We start from the raw sequence: 24,932 nt of genomic DNA, 5'->3' as shown, positions 1-24,932 counted from the left end.
TTTTAAACAGGTTTTGAAACCAACATAAAACCACTGCTTTAGAAAATTCAATTATTTACCTTTGGTTTTTTAATTTTTTCCAGTGGGATATCCAAACAAGGACACAAACTCAACTCACTCCCATTGGATAGATGCATTTTAATTGATCAGTAAAATAAGCAGAGAAAGGCTGTCACATTATTAATTCATTGCAATACAATTTTGTATTTTATAATATTTATGATATAAATGCCAAGATTATTGTTAACATTATTTTATATCATTTTTAATAATTATTTTGTTAATAACAAATGAAGATACAGTATATTATGAATTATTTGATTAACAGTGCATGTACTTATCAAGACACAGATTTTATATCTTTTTTTAATAATTATTTTGTTAATAACAAATGAAGATACAGTATATTATGAACTATGTGATTAACAGTGCATGTACTTATCAGGACACAGATTTTATATCATTTTTAATAATTATTTTGTTAATAACAAATGAAGATACAGTATACAGTATATACTATATTAGAGAGATCTGTGATTAACAGTCAGATCTGTAGTTATCAGGACACAGACAGCAGATTGTTACAAATTATATAAGATTGTATGAGCTCAGACTGTTAGAATGATATTATCCTGCTTTAAAGCTTTCATTTATTTGTCATAATCTGATTCATTAATAGTGAGTTTTTAACCACTCTTCCAGGGCTCAGTTTCCACTAATTTTTTATCATAGCCCTTGTCCTTCATGAAACGAATTTGTACTCCGGGTGCAATAGCTAATTTGGATTTGAACTGATAAACATCAAAGTTTTTGGTACCCTCATCCATCTTTTCAAAATACACAGCATATTGATATGTGTCACACTGTTTATTTGTTTTTTGTGAACTAATGTAAAACCCCACCCATGAGTTGTAGAAGGTATTTTTCCAGTCTGTGAAGGTCTTCTTGATATAAAGCCGAGCACAAGCTTTGCCGTCTTTGGTGAAGAGCTGCAGACCAGCATCATACCTCTGTATTTTAATAGGGAGGACATTGTTAGCATCATAGATCTCTGGTTTGTAAAAGAATTCTGGATAAGACCAGGATGATGAGAGTTCAGGATTCCCTTTGTCACAAACTGATGTCACTTTTTCATCACTGTCCCAGGGTGTAGTTTGTGCTAAAACATTGTTATATTTTTGGTCCAGCAAGAAGCGGATTTGAACTCCGGGAGAAATAGTCAAACTAGAATCGTACTGGTAAATGTCATAATTCTTTATGCTAGTGTTGTCAATCATTGCAAACTTTGTAGCATACTGATACGTGTAACATCCACCATTTTTATCTTGTGAACTTTTGTAGAACCCCACCCATGAGTAGTAAAGAACATCCTTCCAGTTACTGAAGGTTTTCCCGATGTAGAGTCGAGCACAGGCTTTGCCGTTTCCAGCGTAGAGCTGCAGACTAGCATCCGTCCCCTTTATTCTGATGGGGAGCACTCTGTTAGCTCCATCAAACTCTGGTCCATTCCAAATATATGGCTTATTAAAAACATAACTAAACTTTGACGTGTACATTCGCAATCGGGGTTGGAGACCAGCATTCAGTGAGACAGAAGTATCTAAAGCCCCAGGTGATGTAACAATCTTGAAATCCTTTTTCCTGACCTGCGTAGGACCTTTATTAGGATCATTGGAAGGAGTGTTTTGGCAAATATCAATGTATACATACATATAGTTTTTCATTTTGTCAGGAGGTATATTCCATATAAGCTTTGAATAACCTTGTGTAGTTGTTTTAATCTCTAGTTTAATTCCCTCATATGTATTGCACTGGGAATAGGGTGAGCGTTTCTTTCGGCGGCTGTGTTTAGACCTACAGTCATTGCTGTAATATCCTGTCTGTTCCAGAAACTGATTGCATCTATCATCATCTTCATTATCATGTTGTGATGTACTGTAAATAACATGATCTTGGCAATTAGGTTCTCTGATCATCAAGATTAGTGCAGGATCAATCTCATAAGTCTCAGAAGGATTAAAGTCATTCCTGTTAAGGTTATGTGCTGTAATAAACACATTGGATATGCTGTCTGGTCTGTTTGTGTCCAAAGAGATGATAAGCCTGTCCATATTTCTTTCTGGTAGATCGTTGTTTCTGTAATGCCTCAGTACATACTCCGGAAAATCACTAGCACGAGGATAATTTAGATTGCCAACAGAATAGTATTTTTGCCTGGGGCTCAATGAGGGAAGAATGCACTCTCCATTTCCAAAATAATGGAATCCATAGTCTCTTATAGGATTAAATTTCAATTGGATATGATTGTTGTTTTGATCAACAATCGCGTTTCGGGCAAGCCAGAACAATAATTGGAGTCCATGACGTGGATAAGGCTTTCCATAGCCAGTGTTTCTCAAGTCATTAATATTGTTAAGTTTTTTCACAGAAGAGACGCTCGCCAAAAAGACACAGATGAGCAGGAAGCAGAGTCTCGTGGCACCCATGGCAAAATCTTAATCTACAAAAAAACGAGGTAAATCAAACATATAAGATGTAAATATAATTGGATCATAAGCAGACAATTTAATGATGTTGGTTTTTTATATTGAATTTAAGATTTTAATATTAACATTTTAAAAATTGTAATGCTAAACAATATTAACAATATAACTTTATTACAGTAGTACATTTTTATGAAGGTGCTTAAATGTGTATGTGGCATTTCTGTGGAGAGCCATTTGGGACACTCAATAAAAAATAGACAGCCACTCAGTGTACACTTTTTAGGCAATCAACTACTACACACATACACTTTATTTTTAAATGTTAGAAACACATTAACACTGGTATCCTATCATTGACAGTATAAACTCAATAGTTTAAGTTTATTTTGACCTCCATTTAATATTTTAAAATATAAATGTAATATTTCAATAATTTCTGAAATATTTCAGTAAATGTAATTCATAATCTTATTTTTCATCTGAATGAATTTTAAACTCTTTGAAGATATTTGTAATATTCAGCGGACTTAAATTTAAACTCATCCTACCTCAGATTGAAGGTCCTCTGCATCCTTCGCATCTACTGGGTGTTATTTATACAGTAGGAGGAGGCTGTACTAAGTACTCAGACATCCCAACCTGCAAGAAGTCATTTCAGGGAGGTATCTCATTTGGGGGTGGGGGCACAGTATGGAGCACATTATGTTCTGTCTCGCATGCGCGGTCTTGCTTGCTCGCTCGCTCTAGATTCCGGGAGATTTGAACTAATTTGCGGGCATCAGAGAGCCGCTATCAATATGCGGGAGACTTGGGATGTCTGGTGTACTTTACAGACAGGGTGTGTCTGCAACGGACATGGAGCCTGTAAGACTGTCCCTCAGTTTCACCATAATGAAACATTCTGGTCAAATAAATTGTACTTTACTATAAAGACAACATGTCAATGAAGAATATGCTTCAAATATGAGACATGTGATGTGTGGAGAAATCACTTGGGAAAAGAATATATTTAGTGTGTCAATTCTCAAGTTGTTTATCACGCTGCGATTTTGTCTTTTAAAAAAAATTATTTCACATGGACACAATTGCCCCAAAACACCCATAGACCTAATAACTCTTATACATATAGCATATAGCCTACAACATTTCATTCCTTACATTATAAGCTAATATTATAAGAAGTGTATTCTTCAACGGGTTTGTTTATCACATATTAATATCAAGAAGTGTTTTGCTTTACTAGAGATTTATTTACCACGAAAAGTCGTATAAGAATGCTAAAAAAAAAAAAAAAAAAAAAACATCAGAGCAATGACCCAGGACGGTTTTGCAGCAGTGCGAATCGTTTAATGGTAGTTCTGAAGAGCTCAGGTAGGGGGCGAGCCTGCTGCAGCTCCCGCCTCCGCCCCGGATGACAGCGCTGTCACGGCGCGCGCGTCCTTCCGGTTATGGGATGCTGTAGCAGTGTTTATGTTTCTTTCAGTGTTTCAATTACTAGCGATATGGCATGCAATTCCAAGATTTATCAAACTAGATTTAGATGCATTTCTTTGCTTTATCAACCCAGCTGACCCGACGGTACGTCTGCATGAATTATGATTAACGTTAGGCTAATGCTGATTCTGATGTTTGATATCTGAACATGTTTGTCACTAAAGCAGTTTTAGAAGAGCCGAAATTTCCATTAAAAGCTGTTTTAACCCCACGCTCGCAACTTTAAACTGTGCTTTTGGACAAATTAGTTTTCAGGTTAATGTCTTTTGATCACATATGCAAAAGTCAAAAATATGATAACAATTGTCTTACTGTATACGACATTTTCTTTTATGTCTTAAAAACGCACAGCGTGCTGAGATTAATTTATCATTCACATTTGTGATTGTGTTACTGCTTGTGTTTCTTCTATCAGAAGTGAAGCTGGTTTGGTTGCCATGGCAACGGAGACTGAGCACCATGCAATGTTTTTGGACCCGGACTTTCCGGCTGTTGACTCCTCAGTCTTCTGTGACTACACCACCCCCCTCTCCAAACTTTTGGCTGATGTCACTTGGCTCCGCCCACAGGTAACATATGCGCTCCCAATTTTCCTTCTTATACTACGCCTTAAGAGTATGTACTCTTTTTGTGAAGAAGTATATACTTTTTAGTGTGCAAAAGAGTTGGCAAGCTTTGGGACATACTACTTCATTATGGACAGCTCTGTCGCTTAGTTACGTGCATCCCGTCAATCATTTTGTCACAGTCAAAATCCTCCATTCAATCTAATTTAATTTCTACCGTTTCGGAGAGAAATGTTGTAGCACGTTGATCTGCCAGTCGTGGTCCTTTCATGCGGAGACTCTCCTCATGTGTTTGCAATTTGAATATAATGAGGCATTTAAAAGTTAATGGCTAAACGTATCTTTACAAAAGTTCATTATGCTGCTGCAGATGAAATATACAACATTGAATAAATACATTTTCGTCAGGTTAGAGATACAGATAATTAATCTCTCAAACCCCTTTATCTAAATCTCAGTCACCGCCGGACTCACACATCCTCAATGTAGTTTTTTAACAATTATGCTTGTGTTAGTAGTTCTAATCAAATCCTCGTTCAGCGCGCAATGGGTTGTGGGCAATATTAGCCGTTAGAGTGTGCATTGATCTGCACTTCGGCCGGAAATAGTTGACTATCCGGGAATCTTTGAAATACTTATTTCAACATACTACGATTTGGGCCATACTAATTCTATTTTCGAAATTATGTTTTATTAACGTCTACAATCAGTAATCAACAAATACTCCAGTATCACCAGCTGTCTACAATCAGTAATCAACATATCTACCCAATCAGCACGAAGGCAAACCATATATTATCACAGTCAAACCCACCTAAGGATTCTCTACAGTCTTTAATAATAATAATAATAATAATAATACATTTTATTTATATTGCGCTTTTCTTGTACCCAAAGCGCTACAAGTACAGTACAAAAGTAAATGCATTAAAAATTAAGATAAATTAACATACACCAATTAAGACACAAACACCTTCTTAAAAAAGATGGGTTTTTAACAGTTTCTTAAAACTCGTTAATGTTGTAGCATTCCTAATCGTTAAAGGAAGTGCATTCCACAACCTGGGGGCTGCCACAGAGAAAGCTCTTTCACCCATCGTTTTCAGTCTGCAAGAAGGCTGTTTCAGTAGAAAAGAGTGGGCGGAGCGCAAAGATCGAGAGGGCATATATGGCGTAATCAAATCACATATATATGATGGTGCAGTTCCATGTACAGCTTTATATGTTAAAATAAGAGTTTTAAAATCAATAAGGGGATGTACCGGAAGCCAATGCAGGTTCCTAAGCACACCAGAGATATGCTGACGAAAAGGAGTATGTGTAAGAACACGTGCAGCTGAGTTCTGTATGTGTTGCAGTCGCTTAATGGACTTTGCAGGTAGGCCAAGATAAAGGGCATTACAATAATCAAGCCTAGAGGTCACAAGTGCATGGACAAGCCTCTCAGCATCAGGTAATGAAAGAAAAGGCCTGATCCTGGCAATATTCCTCAAATGGAAGAATGCAGATTTTGAAATGCTCTTGATATGTGCTTCAAGTGTTAAGTGAGAATCAAAAATTACACCAAGGTTGCGAACTTGAGGTAATGGAGACAGTACATTGTTTTCAATGTCTAAATTAAATGTTTTACCATTACAGGTAGCTGCAGGGGTACCAACTAAAAGAACCTCTGACTTAGTACCATTTAATTTAAGAAAATTGTGGTACATCCATAATTTAATTTCGTGCAGACAGTCAGAAAGCATTGCTGATGTACCTGTGATATTAGTTTTTGTGCTAATATAAATCTGAGTATCATCAGCATAGAAGTGGAACCCCAAACCATGCTTTCTAATAATCTGCCCCAAAGGAAGCATGTAAATATTAAAAAGTATTGGGCCAAGGACAGACCCCTGAGGGACACCATGACATACCTGTCCAACGTTAGATTTATTATTTTCTAACGTGACGAACTGGGTACGATCAGTGAGGTAAGATTTAAACCACTCCAACACTGTACCGGAAATACCAATCCAAGTCTCGAGTCTCTCAATCAATATAGAGTGACACACCGTATCAAAAGCTGCACTCAAATCTAACAGCACCAAGATAGTAAGAGCACCAGAGTCAGCAGAGACGAGGAGATCATTCATAACTCGGACCAAGGCAGTCTCAGTACTATGTCCTGATCGAAAACCAGATTGAAAAGGTTCTAAAAGCTCATTCATGGACAAGTGAGAATGTAGTTGTGACATAACAACACGTTCCAAAACCTTCGCCAAAAAAGGAAGATTAGATATTGGCCTGTAATTAGACAGATCAGACACATCACACCCAGGCTTTTTAAGAACGGGTGTGATAGAAGCAACCTTAAGGGCTTGGGGAACAAGTCCAGTAGTAAGAGAAGCATTAACAATGTTCAAAATGAGAGGACTGATAGATGACAGACACTCCTTGAGAACATGAGTTGGAATAGGATCCAGAGTACAGGTAGAGGAACTCATCGTCATAATTAATTTGGAAATGTAATCAATGGTGACCGTTTGAAAACTAGAAAACCGGGTAAGTGGACAATTTACAGGCTGAATCTCAGGAGGTGCACACAAAGAGACAGAAGTAATAGACTGATAAATATTCTCAATTTTATCAGTAAATAATATCAGAAAATTATTGCACTGCTGCACAGTGGAACAAATAAGTGGATTGGTAGGTTTAAGGAGTTTGTTGATTACTCTAAACATCTTGTTTGGTTTTGCAGTACCGTCATTAATGATTTGAGAGTAGTATTCAGTTCTTGCTATTTTGAGGGCATCGCTATACCGAACCAAATGCTCATCATACATAAGTTTATGAACAGTGAGCCCTGATTTTTTATATTGTCGTTCCAACTGCCTGTTCTTTGCTTTAAGAGCCCTGAGCTCAATAGTAAACCAGGGTGATGATTTTGAAAATGAAACCACACGTTCCTTCCTGGGGGCCAGCACATCCAGAATTGATGATAAAATTAAATTATAGTGATCAACAGTATTACCTGCAGGACTCTCATTGATCATACATGAAAACTGATTAAGATCGATATTTTTAAGATTTCTAAAACTAATAACCCTCTTTTGTAGTTTTTGAAGAGGAACAGATAAGTTAAAGCTCAAGAGCTTATGGTCACTGATACACAAATCTTTGCCTTCAAGCTGATTAATATCAGCACCAGCTGTACACACTAAATCAAGTGTATGACCTTTTCTATGAGTAGAAAAGTTTACATGTTGTATCAGGTTAAAACAATCCAGAATCTCCATCAAATTAGTAGTATGATTACAACTAGGATTATCAACATGAATGTTAATATCTCCAATAAGAATCATAGATGGACAGAGGGGATTTACAAATGCAAGTAGCTCTGTGAGTTCTTCAAAGAACAGAGGGTTAGGTTTCGGTGGCCGATAGATAAACAAGATCAAAACAGGTCTTTGTCACAGTATATAGTAGACACTTGTGGATAGCATAAGTTCGCAGGGCAAACACCACGAGAGATGTTTTGATTAATGTCAATACATGTGGGACGGGAACATAAGACCTTAATATCAGTCCCTGTGATGTTAAAATTCCGCTGCGATCCCCTATGGACATATTTAGGCCGACGTAGAAGATGAAGTGATCGTAAAGTTTCACGGACACGTATGTTGAGCAACAACTGGTGTTTCTGTGAAAGCAGCTCAGGCAGAGAGTACCTTATCATAACGTGGTCCAGGTGTTCGAGGATGCACACTCCACGGAGCCCAGTCAATGTTAAGATACAAATGACAGTAAATAGTAAACAAATCCACATACTCCAATTGAGATCAAAATGTTGTGATGAACCAAAGATCAGACACTGCTACACAGGACACGGTTTGATCCAATCCAAAATGTCCAGGGTAGAATCCAAAGCGTTGTAGTAAAACAGAACTTCTGACGCACTGATACAGAATCACGGAGAGCACAAAGGAGTGAAAAATCCAGGCACACCGATAGGTTACACACACGTAGGTTTCACAGGCACAGCAAAGAGTGTTTTCCGATCCCAGTCAGAAATGTAGAAGCACGACCAAGTAACAAGGAATCCAACAAAAACATATAATAAAAAAAATAATAATATAAAACACGTAAAAACAATTAAAAGTACCGAGTGAAGAAGCGGCAACCAAACATGCCAGCGTTCTCTCCACCGGAAGTTCTTTTTCTTTAGAATCCCTCCACCACCCCGTCTCCTCTCACTCACCAGGTCACTTCCTAAACCTGGGGGGGGGATACTCTGCATTAGGGCCAATTACCAAGATGAGAGCCGGACAGCACGCCAAATACGTTTACCAATTTAATCTATCCGACTTATTTGTAAGTGGGAACTCGTGAATACTATTTTTGTTATTGTTGCATTCTTTCATTCGTTTCCAGTAAACACACATGAAGACCTATAAGAACTGACTTTCATTTAGCTTGGTGTCTGTCACAATTTTAAAGACTCCACGATATTAAAAATATTGGCTTTTAGTGGGTTACCTTTAAAGGGATAGTTCACCCAAAAATGAAAATTCTGTCAGTATTTACTCACCCTCATGTTGTTCCAACCCCGTAAGACCTGCGTTCATCTTCGGAACAGGAATAAAGAAATTTTTGATGAAATCTGAGACCTGGATCACTCCTCCACACTAGTCCATAGTAGTCTTCAGGGATTGAAACTTGCCGGCCTCGAAAATTTATTAAAGACATCGTTAAAATAGTCCAAGTGACTACAGTGGCTCAATCTTAAGTTTATCAAGCGACGAGAATACTTTTTGTAAGCAAAAAAAAAAAAAAAAAACGACTTTATTTCGACTATTCATTTCCTTCTCTGTTGGCCTCTAGTCAGTTAAACTAGTGTAATTACGTAGAGCTACGTCACACGTAGGCTCACTATTGGCCGACGCTGGTCATGTGGGTGATGCGTGTGACGTACAACAACAGAAGCTTACGCTATTATACTAGTGAACTGACTCGTGAACTATCCCTTTAAGACTATCTGTGATAGAGTACTCCTAAGTATTGACAAAATTATAATTTGCATATAGCAGATTGCATACATTTAACAAAGAAGGGAGATGAGCCCTTTGATATGTCCAAAACATGATATTTCAATTGGAAATACATAAGCATATGGGGGAGAAAACTGCACTTGTTAAGAGAATTAACTGGGTCTACATCTACAACACATATTGCCATAAACTGGCTTTACAGTACTTTTCCTTGCATATCTCCTAGGACATCTGCAAGCAGCCTCAACTCTTCCCCGATGACCCTGTGAAGGCCCACCCAAAGCAAGGCATTCTGGGAGACTGCTGGTTGCTCTGTGCCTGCTCCATGTTACTCAAGAACCAACATCTTCTGAACAAGGTGAACAGTGTCAGGTTTAATGTCAAGTCAAGTCACCTTCATTTGCATAGTGCTTTTCACAATAGAGATTTTTTTAAAGCAGCTTTACAGTGATAATAGGAATTTAATGCTACAAAATTGTTTTGGCTGTACCGGTCCGCAGCTTTAGAAAAAAATATTGTCCAGCTTAAGTAATTTTTTGATTAATTAATTTCCATTGTAAAAATCATCTGTAGTTAACTTAGGCCCCACTTACACGACACCGTTTTCAACTGAAAACAGAAAACATTTAATGCGCTCTGGCCATTAATTTACATTACAATGGCGTTTTGGGGGCCTGAGAAGAACACAAACTTTAAAATAGGTTTCAAAGTGCAAGATATTGATAACGAGGTGACGGCATGCACATGCGTATTATGTGTTTAGTCTATAGAGATGCGCGTTTGAATGCGTATGTGCAAAGGCTCGTAGTCTTACTTTACAAAGTGACATTGCCAATTACTTGTCTGGCATGAATAATACAGCGTTTTTAGCAATTTCCGTGGAACTGGAATAAAATTCATAACATTTTCATCTGTACAGAGGAAAAAATTAATTGTTTCTGTCGATGAGGCCTTCACAGGGGATAGCCTAGTTGACACGGTCTCTGCTGACATTTCAGGGCTGCGTTGTGGTCGTTACGGCCCGGATCCAGTTTACTATGGTAAACCTCTGGATAAACAGAGGGAGTAATATTTGCCTAGATGCCATTCTTCTTATGATGTAACGAGTACATCAGGTGTAATGGGAAGTGTTCCTGGTCCCGGCTGACCTAATGTGTGCAGCTTAACAATCATTTTACATGATTTGAATAAGAGAAATTGATCATGTGTTATGTGTATGCCTGGTTAAAGTGATGTGTTTTTAATCTAGATTTAAACTTACAGAGTGTGTCTGCTTCCCGAACAGTGCTAGGAAGACTGTTCCAGAGTTTTGGTGCTCAATAGGAAAGGGATTTACCGCCAGCAGTTGATTTTGATAATCTAGGTATTATCAACTGGCCAGAATATTGAGATCGCAATAGACGTGAAGAACTAATGGGTTAAGAGCTCGCTCAAGTACTGGGGAGCTAAACCATGTAGTGCTTTGTATACATTTTAAAATCTTGCTAATTACTTACAATGTTTAATAGGGAGCCAATGCAGTGTTGACAGAACCGGGCTAATATGGTCATACTTCTTGGCTCTAGTACTTCTTGGCATTGTCATTGTATGTCTTCTTTGTAAGTAATTAGCATGCATATGTCACCAACAATTAAGACTTTATCTGCAGCCGGTACTAGCTCTGATTGAAAAAGTCTGTATGGTGCCCTGGTGGCCTGTATACAGTAGCCTGCACAAATGTCAAGTGGGATTTATCACCTGCACTGTATAGTGAGAAATAAAGAACCATCACTTCAAAATAATTATATTTGAAACTAGACATCTGAGTAATAGTGAAGATATTACTAAAAATTACAGCAAAACCTCCCACTTCCCTTTCAGACGAGACTTGTGTTTATAAAGTCTGTATCAGACCTTTGCCATAACTGGAAAGAAAACCTACACTTTGTGATGCTCCCTACAGTCTGCTGTACTTTTAAAGGGTTAATTCAACCAAAAATAAAACTTCTGTCATTAATTTTTAACCCTTATGTTGTTTCATTCCCGTAAGACCGATCATCTTTGAATCACAAATTAAGATATTTTTAATGAAACCTGATTTGTCCAAATTTTCTGAAGAGACTTGCTTGCTTTATTTAATGAACAGATTTAATTTAGGCTTTTATTTACATTTAAACATTGATCAGCGAACATAAACAGAAACTCAACCGAACCAGCTTGACGCTCAAGAACAAACCCCAATGGTTCTTGAGGAAGCTCAAACGTGCTGTGTGACACGACAATGAACCTAATTGGTTCTTGCGGAAACTCAAACGTGCTCTGTAACACACTAGAATGAACCTCATTGGTTCTTACGGAAACTCAAACATGCTAACACACAAGAATAAACCTCATTGTTCTCGCACGTCAAGCAAACATGCTTGATTTTCTGTTACATCTAATGAGAGTTGATGAATGTTTATTATGTGAATAAAATATTAGAATTAGATGTTCATCATATAAAACGATTGTGTCTCTTCGTAAAATTCTTACACTTAATTCATATGGATTAGTAGTATATGTTAGGTTCTGGAAGATACTTTTGGAACCAAAGCTGCTAAAAAAGTGGGCGGTAGGGTGTCTGCGGGTCCTTAAAAAGTCTTAAAAAGTCTTAAATTAGATTTTAAAAATTTAAGGCCATAAAAAGTCTTAAAAAGTCTTATTTTTACTTATGAAAGGTATTACATTTTCGATGGCAATTTGACTTAGACATATCTAAATGTTTTCCAAATTATAACTATCTAATTAGCGTACTTTTTTATTTATTATTCGTTCTTTGTGGATTTGCTTGTTCACGTGACATTTCGCGTCACATTCACGCCAGCATTAACGTCTGTCTCCTGCACGCGAAACAGCAGGAGAGAAGGAGAAGAAAGCTGGTTAATTTCAGTTCAATTGTAAGTTCATTCTTTATGTGTGTAGTGGTGTGCGATGTGTATTGTTTATTATGATTTTGTAATCATTGTTTTATTGTAACGTTAACTATGTACGAGCGCGCACTGCGAGCTGACATCGCATTGTCTCTCATGCTTGCTTTCACTACGTGATGTGTCAGTGCAGTTACAGGTATTTTCCCTAATAGACGTATAAAGTTTTTGTATTTTATCATATGTTGTTATCATACAACATTACAATATTACATCAGCAAGAGGGCTGTTTTCCCGTGGACAATATAGCAAATATGATATTTATTTTATATAATTATTATTTATATATAATTAACAGTGTGAGTTACATTTTATAAACAATATTGTCAATATTGTTTGTTTTCCCTTTATTTCGCTGACGAGAATTTCAGAATGAAACCGTAGCAGAGTCTTAATGCAAAAGACAGCGATGATTTCTTGACTGAAATCCGCGTTTTGAATGAATCATTTTAACGATTCAATGAACATTCACTTGCACTTCTTGAATGAATCAGCTGTTTGAACAATACGGTTGAATGAATGACTCCCTGAAACAGTGACTTGCTGCCGCCTACTGGCGGGTTTAGTTTCACATTTAAAGTACCCTGTAATTAAAATGTTACAATTAGAAATCAGTTCATATTTAAATATTGAATTAAGAATTGAAGAATTGAAAGAATTGAATATCTCATAGCTTTATTTATGCAATTGTAAATGGAGTGTAAATATATTAATGCCAGTTCTGATGCTGCTTCTGTGTCTCCTCTGCACTGCAAAGATGGATTTTGATTTAATGATTTAATTTAACTGGTAACAGTGGTTTTGTGTTATTATTCTAATATAATTTAATTTGAATGTTAGAATTTGACATAAAAGGTGATGCATACCTCTAAGTAAAAAAAAAAGTCCATATATGGGTGAAAATGCCCCAGGAACTCAATTTTAGGTTGCAAATATTGTCCTTTAATAAAAAATGTTAATTTCTTTCACTGCTGTGAACTGACCACTGCATAGAATATGAAAAATATATATATGTTCGTGAGTCAGCTGTCAACAACAGGCCTAAACCAGCCATGGTACCAGTACACAAACACAATATAAATATCATCTAATTATCAACAAAACTTTGAAAATGTTGAGACATATTTTTGTCAATATTGTGCACCCCTAATGTAAGGTATTAATTTTGATTTCTTCAGGTCTTAAAAAGGTCTTAAAAAGCCTTAAATTTGACTTTAAAAAGTGTGCAGATACCCTGGCGGGCACTGTTTCACGCTGTTATTCAGTTATTTTAAATACCCCAGCTCATCTACATCTTCTCTGCAGCACACAAATATGGGTTTAAATGATACTAGTGTTAAAAGTTCTAGTTTAAAGAGTGTGTTATATAGCATTCGATCCTATTTCACACATTATTCTTATTCTTAAACATTATGACAACACTGCTGTGTGTTGTTTATTTCACAACTTCATGCAAAGACTTTAACTGAATGTGCTCTAGGTGTATTTTTATGTATGTTTGTGTTTGTTATCAGGTATTTCCACCAGAACAGCCATTGTGGGGCGACTGTGCATATCACGGTGAGTTCCGGTTTCGGTTCTGGCGGAATGGGCACTGGATAGAAGTACGAGTGGATGACCGGCTGCCCTGCATCAATGACACTCTCTGCTTCTCACGATGCCAAAGTCCTAGGGCATTCTGGGTAGCACTTTTGGAGAAAGCATATGCCAAGTATGTGCTGGTAAAAATATGTCTGTAAATTATAAAATATCATTTTGATGTTTGAACTAAGATCAAATCATAATAATTGAAGTGTTGGCAACTGTTCTTCATGCTAGGCTACATGGTTCATATGAGCGTTTGTGGGCAGGCCAAGTATGTGAGGCAATGGTGGACATGAGTGGAACCATAGTGGTAAGATGGAGTCTAAAAGGGGCGGAGTCATCACAACAGTCCAGCGACACTCAGACTCAACACACATCTAATGGAACGATTCTATCTCAACTCTCACTGGAGTTGAAGGAGCGATGTGCCATCAGCTGCTGTGTTCACAGCGCCTCCATGGGTGAGAAAGAAAAGTAACCACTGAATTTTAAATTTAATTGAGCAGGATGTTGACACTCATTTGGAACTGACAGTTATTGAACCGACCTGAAACAATATTGAGCTAAATTGACCTGAATAATGATGCTATTGCCTTCTGTAGAGATTCTTCACAGCTGAAATTTCATTTAATAATTGATGATTTTGCAACATTAACACTGTAGTTTTTCTGTTTATTATCATGAAGCTGCTTTGATCTTAATTATATTATGTGCTTTGATATGCACTATATAAATAAATGTGACTTTACGTGACAAACAAGTAACTGTTGTTTGACACAGCTAGGTAGTGTTATTTTAGTATTATTACTGTAATATGGAATTAAAGTATTTAAAAAAATTTTTTATTAGATTTTAGTTTTATATTTTCAGTTTTCATTTTAATGGTAGTTTAAGTTTTAGTAATTTTGCTGTGTGTTTTTGTCATTTTTATAAATTTTGTTAAAAGTTTCTTTCTTTTTTTTCAATTTTAGTTTTTCAACTTAAACTTATTTTATTTCAGTTAGTTGCCAAGGCAACATTTCTAATTGTATTATTATTTTTAAATAGTTTACTTAAATTGAGTTAATGTTTATTTTATTTAAAATAACAAAACTGTTTTTTAATTACCGATAACAACACTATTTGGGAGCCATTATAAACTATAGCAGCAATAGTTAATAGTTTACAGATTTTACAATGTCCCTAATTTATACCTTGAATTTTTCGCTGGCGATTTTACAATTGGCAGAAAATCTTTCACAAAATACCACTGGAAATATTTAGAGGAAGGGGCTTCTTCCTTATAGAAGTTTCACATAGAAGTATTTTGATAGCATGCCTCACTGTTTTTTAATGAGAAAAGAGGTGAGAAATATTGCAGTATTTGTTTATGCAATAACAATGGAAAAATGATCTGCTAGCCAGGTACAAGGTGGTATAATGCACATGAGTCTCATTTAGCCCAGCTCCGTCAGGTATTTTGTACTGTATTAGCTCTAGTAATGGGTTTGTTCTCTCTCTCTCTCTCTGCAGGTGTCCCAGAGCTCGGCCAGTTCCACGCCATGAGTGTAGTGGAGTGGACAAATGTGGTAACGACTACAGGCGATCAAGTGGAGCTGATCAGGATAAGAAACCCCTGGGGAAGGAGGAGCTGGGTCGGGGTGTGGAGGGAGAGGTATGGAGGGAAAAAATGCTGAATGATCACATACTAGTCCATTTTTACGTTGATTTTGTGTGCTAAATACCTGATATGTGTTTTAAATAGATTTGTTATTAATAATTGTAAATATCTCATATCTGTGTGGATTGATTTAACATACTTAACTAACATGATAATAAGGTTCTTCATAGAAATTTGCATCTATTTTACTTTTATTAGTAACTGCAGTGCTGTGTGGTTCATTGACAGGGACAGGCCGAAAGTCATTGATTTCCAATGGATAGCAATAATGATCATATGCATATGTAGATTTTTCAGATCCTATTTGAGCTTTGAATGCATTGGACTACATTTGTGATTAGAATAAATGCAAACACCACACCTAATCAAAACTATGATATTATTGAAGAACAAAGTGAGAATTAACGATATTTTTCCACTAAAATGTTGTTTTTTAAACACTATTTCTTGTGATTGAAATGATTGGTTAATGATTGGTTAATGAACAATTATGTCTGAAATAATAATTTTACGGTTGTTAAATTATAAAAAGTATTTACTTAGATTGTCTATCTCTAGAAAACCTACAGTACTATGTTTTTCTTCCACACATTTTGGTGGTCAGTTTTTTGGAACAATCATACACAAATGTTGGCTGGCGATTTTGGAAAGGCTGCTTCTGTCTGACGGGTTTTGTCTGTCTCTCTCTACAGTGGATCAGGATGGGCTTCTCTGGAGGCCTCCTGCACTCAGGCTTTACTGCGACGCACAGCAGAAGGGGAATTCTGGATGGACGTGAAAGAATTCCAGCAGGAATTTGATGAGATCACAGTGGGCTATCCCATCAGTGTTGCAGGACACCTCCAAAGCATCTACACAGGTATGGGCTATACGTTCTTAAAAGCATTTACATCACCAGACCCTTGCTGTCTTTTATATTTATTTAATCTTAATATTATGTGCCATAATATTAATGTGCCATTTCCCTTCATGTAGGAAGTTTTCTAACCCACAGCCACCAGATAAAGGGTCGCTGGGTCAAAGGTCACTCTGCAGGCGGTTGCCGTAACAACAGCACTTTTATCAGCAACCCTAAGTTCTGGTTGAAAGTGTGTGAGAGAGGAGAAGTGTTGCTGTCTTTGCTTCAGTACGGACTCCCTGAACCCCCAGCAGAGGGCGGCACTCGGCAGCATCCACACCTCCAGGCCATTGCACTACATGTCTGGAAGGTTAGAGAATCACAAAACAGTCTTTTTTTTAGTGACATATTACACTATGTGTAATGTAACATATGTGATATATAATATGTTTTAGGTGGAGAAGAAACACTTTAACCTGGTGCGGACACTGAACAAGCCTCCGCTTGTGTCACACACGCATGCTTATGATCGTGAAGTGGTTGTAGACACTCACCTGAATCCTGGATTTTTCCTGCTGGTGCCCAGTACCTTCCTGCAGGGAGCCGAGGGCCGCTTTCTCTTGAGAGTTCACTCTTCCTGCTCTACTTCTCTCAGGTCTCTGCTCAAAGACATATTTACTGTATTGAACTTCTTGTAAAGTTCAAAGATTGGGGTCATTAAGATTTTCTAATGTTTTTGTGACGCAAAGCTGAATTTTCAGTATCATTATTCCAGTATTCAGTGTCACATGATCCTTCAGAAATCATTCTAATATGCTGATTTGGTGTTTTAGAAACGTTTCTTATTATTATCAATGTTGAAAACAGTTGTGCTGTTTACTGTTTTTTGTGCTGTGATTTTTCTTTTTTCAGGATTCTTTGATTAGAATATTCAAAAGAACATAATTTATTTGAAATAGAAGTATTTTGTAACAATATAAATGTCTTTACTGTCTCTATTGATCAATTCAATCCATCCTTGCTGAATAACAAATTTAATTTCTTTCTAAAAAATCTTACTGACCTCAAACTTATGAATAGTACTGTGTAAATATACTATATAAAAATAACACCAATTATTAGTGGTCATATCTACATATCCGATTTGTTGCAATAAAGTCTTCCTATTAGTTTGAAATATCTGTGTTTTTTTCTCCAGTGTGATGAAATCAACTCCTCCTCCACTTCAGCACTGTTCAGAGGGTGAGTGGGAAACCATCAGCTGTCATGGCTCTTGGTCTGTTGGTTCTACTGCTGGAGGAAGTCGCAACTTCGCCACACATGGACACAACCCCTGTATACCCCTTACTGTGACCTATGACCCTGGAGGTAACAACGTAAGGGTCACTCTTCGCCAAAACAGGCCTGAAAATGCTCTCCATGCCATCGGATTTCATATTTATAAGGTCAGAAATTATTCATTTCTAATAAGTTTCAAGGCATTAAAGTGTGAATTAAAGCTAAAGCGTGTTTATTGTGCTAAAAGTGTTCAGTTCTAATTATAATTGGTTTAGTAATGGTATAGTAATTTAGTATTAGTAAGGTGTTGGTCTCTAACATTCGATAGTTATGGCTTTGGTGTCCAGGTACCTGCCGGTGGTTCTGGCTCCCTGTTAACCCCTGGTTCCATGTGTCCTGTGGTTAGTTGTGTACCTCATGCACACTCCCAGGAGGTCAGTGTGTTTTGCCATCTAAAACCGGGCGAGTATGTTGTAATTCCCTCCACCTACCAGCCGGAACTCAGCGCTCACTTCACGCTTACTCTTCTACGCAGGATACACCGGTAAGCACTCTGCCTACACGCTATAGTACAGAGCCTCTAAAGAGACAGGGCTATAAAAAAAATAATAAAATGAGATTGATGGATAAATCAATGCTTTTTCTTGAACACATGAAGAACGCAAAAGCATTGAAATGTATTGTTTCTTCCCATCTCATATTTTTGTAACCACCATGTCCCTTAAAGGTGCAGTAAGTGATTTCTGAGAAACACTGTTGATATTTTTTTATGTTAAGAAAGTGTTGCTGGTTGCTGGTTGATTGAGATTTAGTAAACTACTAAGGTTGTCATCCTCCTCAGGAAAGCAATGCAGAGTGAAGAGCTTCTTGGCCATGCGGTGCAGGAGGTAACAATCTTTCAGTTCATTTCACACTCATGTTCAGATGACATTCAAGCCATGAGCTTTTAGCTACTAGGGCTAGTGTATAAATCTATATATAATGCATTGGCAATGATTTTGCAGGAGATCATCATAAATAACATTTATAAATGACTATTATTTTAAACTAGATTTACACTTTTATGTCTTGCATAAAACATAGAATTTGAACAAAAAACATGAATAAAACCTACTTTAGTTGAAACTTTAGTTCAGACAGATAAATTGTTTCATTTTTCATTGTAATATATTATTAAATATGAATAATATTAAGATGTATTTATACATGTTTTTTCCCAGCCTGCTAAATAACTCCTTTTTGCTTTATTGTGTGTACCGTTTCTGTAATTGACAGTTTTGTATTTTGCTTTACTTCCACTGCTCTCCACTGCAAGTAGTTTCATGACCGCTAATGTACCATTAGTTTTGTAATATCCATTTTCTATCTTTCTCTTTTCTCTCACAGGTCTCCTGTATCTCTGTGATGAGATGACAGTCTGGGGAAGTGGATGCCCACGTTGAGATGAAAGCTCTCTAGAGGTTGTGTGGCATGAAGCCTGAGCTTAGCCACTGGTGTACATCACTCTCCTCAAACAACTACCAAAAGCCATCGGCAGTGGCTAAATCATGGTATATAACATGTAGGAATTTGTCACACTGGTCGCAAGGATTCTTGGCACGTTAATATAGCATTCGCTGATGTGCGATTTTACAACGGCTTCGAATGTGGCCAGAATTTTGTGTTGGAACGATACATTTTATAAAATTATTGTAATATCCTTTCTTTTAACTGTAATGTTTTTCCTTTTAAATATGTACTGATGCCAGATGTATTTATTATGAATGATCACAGGTTTATGATTAATGATCTTTTGGTTTTTGTACGTTGCAAAGCTGAAAATAATCAAATGAGAAGTACCTTTTATTTTTAAGTGTTTTGTTTACTAGATTGTCTAAAAACAGGCATTACCATGTGGTTATTCAGTATAAACATTTTGTTGAATTTCCAGCTAAAATTTGTACTACTTGATATTTAAAGTTACTGTGATGGATAGACCAGAAAGAGAGAAAAGCAAAAAAGAATCCGAGATCTTTAGAAAAACAAGGATGCAGAGGATGAATAAATATGGGGGTATTATTGGCAAAAGAAGGGTAGACATTGATTGAATAAATGGTCTGCGTCTCTATTGAAGCTCCAGCTCTCTCTGAAGTGTGCCGCAGAGTTGGAGCCCCTCACACAGGGCGCTGCCCCGTCGGCCTCTGTGAGCGCTAATTGTGTGTGTGTGTGCGTGTGTGTGTGTGTCTGTCGGTCCCCCCACGCCCACAGGCCTGTTAGTGCCGCACTAGTGACGAACTTGCGGCGACACTGCCGCCCTGATCCAGCCCTTGGAGCCGCTGCACAGTGACTCGTTACAGATACAAATACAGTTGTGACCCTTTCCTCCTTCTGTATGTGTCTATTATATGTGTAGAAATATTCATTAAATTATTTAAATACTTGAATCCTACTTTATTTGAATGCTTTGCAAACCATTCTTAAACAAATATAATTATTTTGCATGCACATAAATGAGATGTTTATACAACTTTCGTGTATAAACAACTCATTTTTATTCATATTCTTTTTTTTATATTTACTATCCACCAACATGTTTATTAGTTCAATAGTTTATAAGTTTACAGATTCACAGTCCCACTGTGCAACAAAATAGATATTCACCAAGTGAACATAGTGCGCGTCACCCACCACGGCACTATGCGCGCGCCCGCCACCAACACTATTGCGCGCCGCCGTTGCTGCGGAATTGACGGGGCTGCCGTCGGCGCGAGAGCGGATATAGACACTCACCTAGAAAATTATGAACAACAAATTTGACGCGTGAGTAATAAAAACAACGCAGAACGCAAGTGGGCCTTTTTTGTGTGTGAATGCAAACGCATGCGTTTCAAGCGTCTCTTTAACGCGGAGAGAGAGAAAAGGGAGAGGGGAAAAAGAGGTGTGTCTAGAAGCTTTGGCATGGGCTGGGAGGTCACTATGTTTAGTTGCATGATTGGACTCCTACGTTTTTGTGGCCACTGGCCAGATGGATTGTGTTTTAATGCACGAGGTGAATGCTGCATGTACATCTCTTATAGAGGCAGTTCTGCGTGCACAGACAGGGCCTCCAGGCCGAGGACGGATCACCGGGTTAGGCGTGTGTGTGTGAGCAGCGGGGGCAGGTGCTCTGCGACCCGGGCTCAAACTCCTCAGCCTGCTGGAATGACATGTGGGGCTGTAGGCTGCTATAAACATGCGAGGCGTTGTGCATAAGCGAAGCACTGTACATGGCACGTGGACACAAAACTACAGTAGATAATCATCTGTTACAAAACCAGCGTACTTTATTATGTATGCAAACTTTGCATGCTCAACCACTGAGCATTATAAGCGCTGGTTCAAATAAGATATAGTTTAGTCTGTTTCTGTAAACTCAGACATGGCCAATGTGTAATAAAGACTACGATTATAATATCCTCAGGAAAGTACAGTGGATATAAAGGATATTACAAAATGTAAAGTGGCAGTACCATGGCACTGAAATGCATGTACATGTATATTAACATGTTTCTCCAAAAAAACTTTCATGGTACCTTTTTTTAAAGCGTACAATGTAAATGTGATTATTATACAGTAGTCACATTTTAAAGTGGATCAAAACCTTTCATCAGTTATACATGCATTTTGAAAAATACCCGTTCTTGTCTTAGGACAACTTTTTTGATTCACTTCAAATGTTGACTACTGTACATGTAAATAAAGAAAAAATAAGTGTATATACTTATATATATATATATATATATGAAAATTTAAGAATGCACATATTTATCTTATATCCTTTATAACACTTTTCTGATAGATGTCACTTTAAATATAAATGACACTAGAATATAAAGGTACTAAATTAGTTAGTAAATACATACAGGTATAATATAAAAATATATATATATTGTTTTGAGTTGTCTTTTTTTCAGTTAGAAACCACTGCATGGGCTTTAGTTCCTGATTGAATTATGTATTATTGCTCTGATTGAAGCCACAGTAATAAATAACACATTGTGGTTGAATGAAATTGAGAGTGTTGTCTCCATTTAAGCCTGAAAGATGATGACAGTGGAGATCACGACCAGGACAACTGCTCACCCAAAGACGGGGAGCAGGAAAAAAATGACGAAGAGGAGAAAGACTCAAACAATACCAAGAGAAAGGTATGTAAATGGATGGCAGACAGACAGAGCAGGAATTAACAGTAGATAACTGTGCTCTACTTCTGCAGGCGGTGGTCCCAGGGGCCGGCGAACACCCTCTTCAGTACAACTACTCGTTCTGGTACTCTCGCCGCACACCAGGACGGCCGGCCAGCACACAGAGCTACGAACAGAACATTAAACAGATCGGCAGTTTTGCTTCGGTACCATGCAGACATTCATGCACGCTGAACATTCAGACACAGGCACAGTGGGGTTTGAAGTTAGACTGCCTTACTGTAAGTCACATGACTGACAGTTCAAAAGCTGTTTTGTGTTTGTAGGTGGAGCAGTTCTGGCGTTTTTATAGTCACATGATCCGACCTAGTGATATGACCGGTCACAGCGATTTCCATCTGTTTAAGGAAGGAATCAAACCCATGTGGGAGGTGAGTTTGGTCAGATTACACTCACGCAAGCAGCTTTTCTAATGACAGATAATAGAATTTCTATTGTATTGTATTGTATAGGATGATGCCAATAAGAGTGGAGGTAAATGGATCATTCGGCTACGTAAAGGCCTGGCGTCACGCTGCTGGGAGAATCTGATTTTGGCCATGCTGGGTGAGCAGTTCATGGTGGGCGAGGAGATCTGTGGGGCCGTGGTGTCCGTTCGCTTCCAGGTACTGCAGTTTACTTTGTAGGAAGGGATTTGATTGTATGATTGGATCATTGTGGTTTGCTATTGCTGTGATCTCATATGAGTGACAGGTTGTCCCGCCATCGCGCCAGTAAACACATCATAATAACAATGTTCTGTATTAAATAAATATTTTTGTTTTGGTTTGAAGGAGGATATCATTTCTATCTGGAATAAGACAGCCAGTGACCAGGCCACCACTGCTCGCATTCGAGACACGTTACGCAGAGTCCTCAACCTGCCTCCTAATACCATTATGGAGTACAAAACACACACGGATAGCATCAAGTGAGTCACACACACATTATGCAAGCCGTACCGATACTGAAATGTGATGTGTAAACAGTGCAGGTCACTGATTGGTCAGAGAGAATCGTCTCTACCAGCGTCATTGGATTTGCGACGCGAGACACCAAACCCAATAATATGAATAGTCAGCAACAGCCACTGCAGTATCATTTGTTCACACAACTTTTTTGGACGACTTGATTTAAAAGACCGTCGCACGCAACTTGAAAAAAGAGACGGCTGTATTGTAGTCATGGCAGTAGAGGCAAAAGTAAACTGTGCATAAAGCTTGTCAGGTGACCATCATACTATATATCTTTGTTAGATGCATACATTTACTACATGGCAGAAAATATGAGTTTTAAGTCAAATTATGCATTAGTTAAAAAACAATCTTGTTTTTTTATTTTTGTTTTTTTGTAGTATCGATATACTTGATAGTATTAATTTATATGTTGTGTGTGATCTTTTAGAGCTTGGGAGGATTTCCATGGTCTAGTGAACGCAAGTGGAGGCCGCTAGTTTTTCATTCGGAGAGTGTGTGACGGGTATAAACTCACGACACACAATCACTCACTGGAACTGCTCAGTTCTCATTAGGAGATTTTACATTCACTCCCATCATGTTCATCACTGTGTAAATGTGTTACTTTTTTCTCCTCATCTAGATTATCAAGTTCATTTTCCCACGGAAGAGGACATTTCCAAAGAGGATAACCTGAAATTGATCTGTTTTTTAAAAGGAAAAACAAAAGGGACGTCATGAAAAGAGTCAGCATGAGACATTTTTACTATCGAAGACTTCTGGCTTGTGTTTTTATGGTCATCCAAACACCACATCACCTGAAAACTCTCACAGAAGAAGATGGAGCCAAATCATCAACATGCGAACGAATGTTTTCCAGTCAGCCATTAGGCTGAGCTATCAGAGCGGGACCGAATAGTTCAGCCACTGTGACATGAACAAATGGCTGGAAACTGCCACCGTTTTTCACAAAGAAAAACAACATGCCTTTGTGTAGTAGTCACGTTTACCTGAATTATCATCTTGATAATAAAGTCTCGTGAAGATGGCCCAAGCAGGAAGACACAATTCATTTTGGTCACATTATTTACCAACGAGGTTGCAGATTGTCGGGGATATTTTACTATAGTGCAGTATTTTAGCTACAGTGTTGAGTTGTTTTAACATAGAACTGTTGTACAAAAAAAAGAATTATATTTCTAAGCGTATTTGGAGAGATCTATAATGGCAAACGTTTTATTTCTCTTGAGTTTGTGAGTGTAAACCCAAAGGACAGTGCCCTACCAGGGATGGGTGCCATGCTGCCTGATTCACTGTGCCTGGCCTTCGCCTCCTGCAAAACACTGATTTCCAAGATCGCTCAACATCCGCTGGAGGAGTCGACACTGGAGTAACGACTCTATTCATAGGACTTCAAGCCCTGTTTTAGAAATCATTCAGACATGCTAACTAACAAGCACTGATGTGGGGGGTAATGGGGGCTGTGTATCAACACCTGCTTTATACTGCCTGAAATTCAGTGCTGGTGCTGGACAGTTGTATTTGAGGTACATTAAAAAAAAAAGTGGAAAGGAAATGTTGTTTTTAAGTATGATTGATCATAGCAATAAATGTTGATTATGCATCTGCTGCTAATTTTCAGCTGTGATGTGACTCTGTTGGTGGTTTTTGCATCTAATATAATGTAAGGATCCTGGCTAAAAAAAAGTCCAGATTCAATCCCCAGTAAGTGAAACTTTCTGAAATCAAAGTCCAGGTAGCATCATACTGTACATCTAATTAATGTTCTTTAACCATACAAAATATTTTTCCAGTAAATTTTGTTGACCAGTAAATTGTTGTCACCAATAGGCCACTCCAAACTAAAAAGTCTGTAAAGGTTAAAGGTTATGCACC

General features: G+C 37.6%; 3 protein-coding genes across 3 annotated transcripts; 2 read left to right on the top strand and 1 right to left on the bottom strand.

Annotated features, from left to right (window-relative positions):
• Positions 1 to 614: 614 nt before the first annotated feature.
• LOC143731161 (uncharacterized) lies at positions 615 to 2,486 on the bottom strand. The gene has a single exon (XM_077221827.1). It carries the CDS (start codon positions 2,484 to 2,486, stop codon positions 687 to 689), a length of 1,800 nt encoding a protein of 599 aa, XP_077077942.1. The 3' UTR covers positions 615 to 686.
• Positions 2,487 to 3,840: 1,354 nt separating this feature from the next.
• Positions 3,841 to 20,301, top strand: capn10 (calpain 10). Its single transcript, XM_077222267.1, has 13 exons — positions 3,841 to 4,064; positions 4,396 to 4,549; positions 9,800 to 9,931; positions 14,033 to 14,229; positions 14,337 to 14,563; positions 15,615 to 15,756; positions 16,455 to 16,621; positions 16,738 to 16,970; positions 17,056 to 17,255; positions 17,799 to 18,045; positions 18,226 to 18,422; positions 18,720 to 18,765; positions 19,265 to 20,301. Exons 1-13 carry the CDS (start codon positions 4,027 to 4,029, stop codon positions 19,289 to 19,291), a joined length of 2,007 nt encoding a protein of 668 aa, XP_077078382.1. The 5' UTR covers positions 3,841 to 4,026; the 3' UTR covers positions 19,292 to 20,301.
• Positions 20,302 to 20,545: 244 nt separating this feature from the next.
• Positions 20,546 to 24,671, top strand: eif4e2 (eukaryotic translation initiation factor 4E family member 2). The gene is made up of 8 exons (XM_077222268.1): positions 20,546 to 20,677; positions 21,933 to 22,044; positions 22,113 to 22,247; positions 22,368 to 22,472; positions 22,554 to 22,706; positions 22,875 to 23,011; positions 23,485 to 23,559; positions 23,680 to 24,671. Exons 1-7 carry the CDS (start codon positions 20,658 to 20,660, stop codon positions 23,531 to 23,533), a joined length of 711 nt encoding a protein of 236 aa, XP_077078383.1. The 5' UTR covers positions 20,546 to 20,657; the 3' UTR covers positions 23,534 to 23,559; positions 23,680 to 24,671.
• The last annotated feature ends 261 nt before the right edge of the window (positions 24,672 to 24,932 follow it).

The sequence above is a fragment of the Siphateles boraxobius genome, unplaced genomic scaffold, assembly GCF_051911475.1.
Source record: "Siphateles boraxobius isolate OS27281-9 unplaced genomic scaffold, OSU_SipBor_1 86, whole genome shotgun sequence".
NCBI classification, from domain to species: Eukaryota; Metazoa; Chordata; class Actinopteri; order Cypriniformes; family Leuciscidae; genus Siphateles; species Siphateles boraxobius.
Note: the sequence above shows the minus strand (reverse complement) of the source record. Positions and strands in the feature narration are given on the sequence as shown.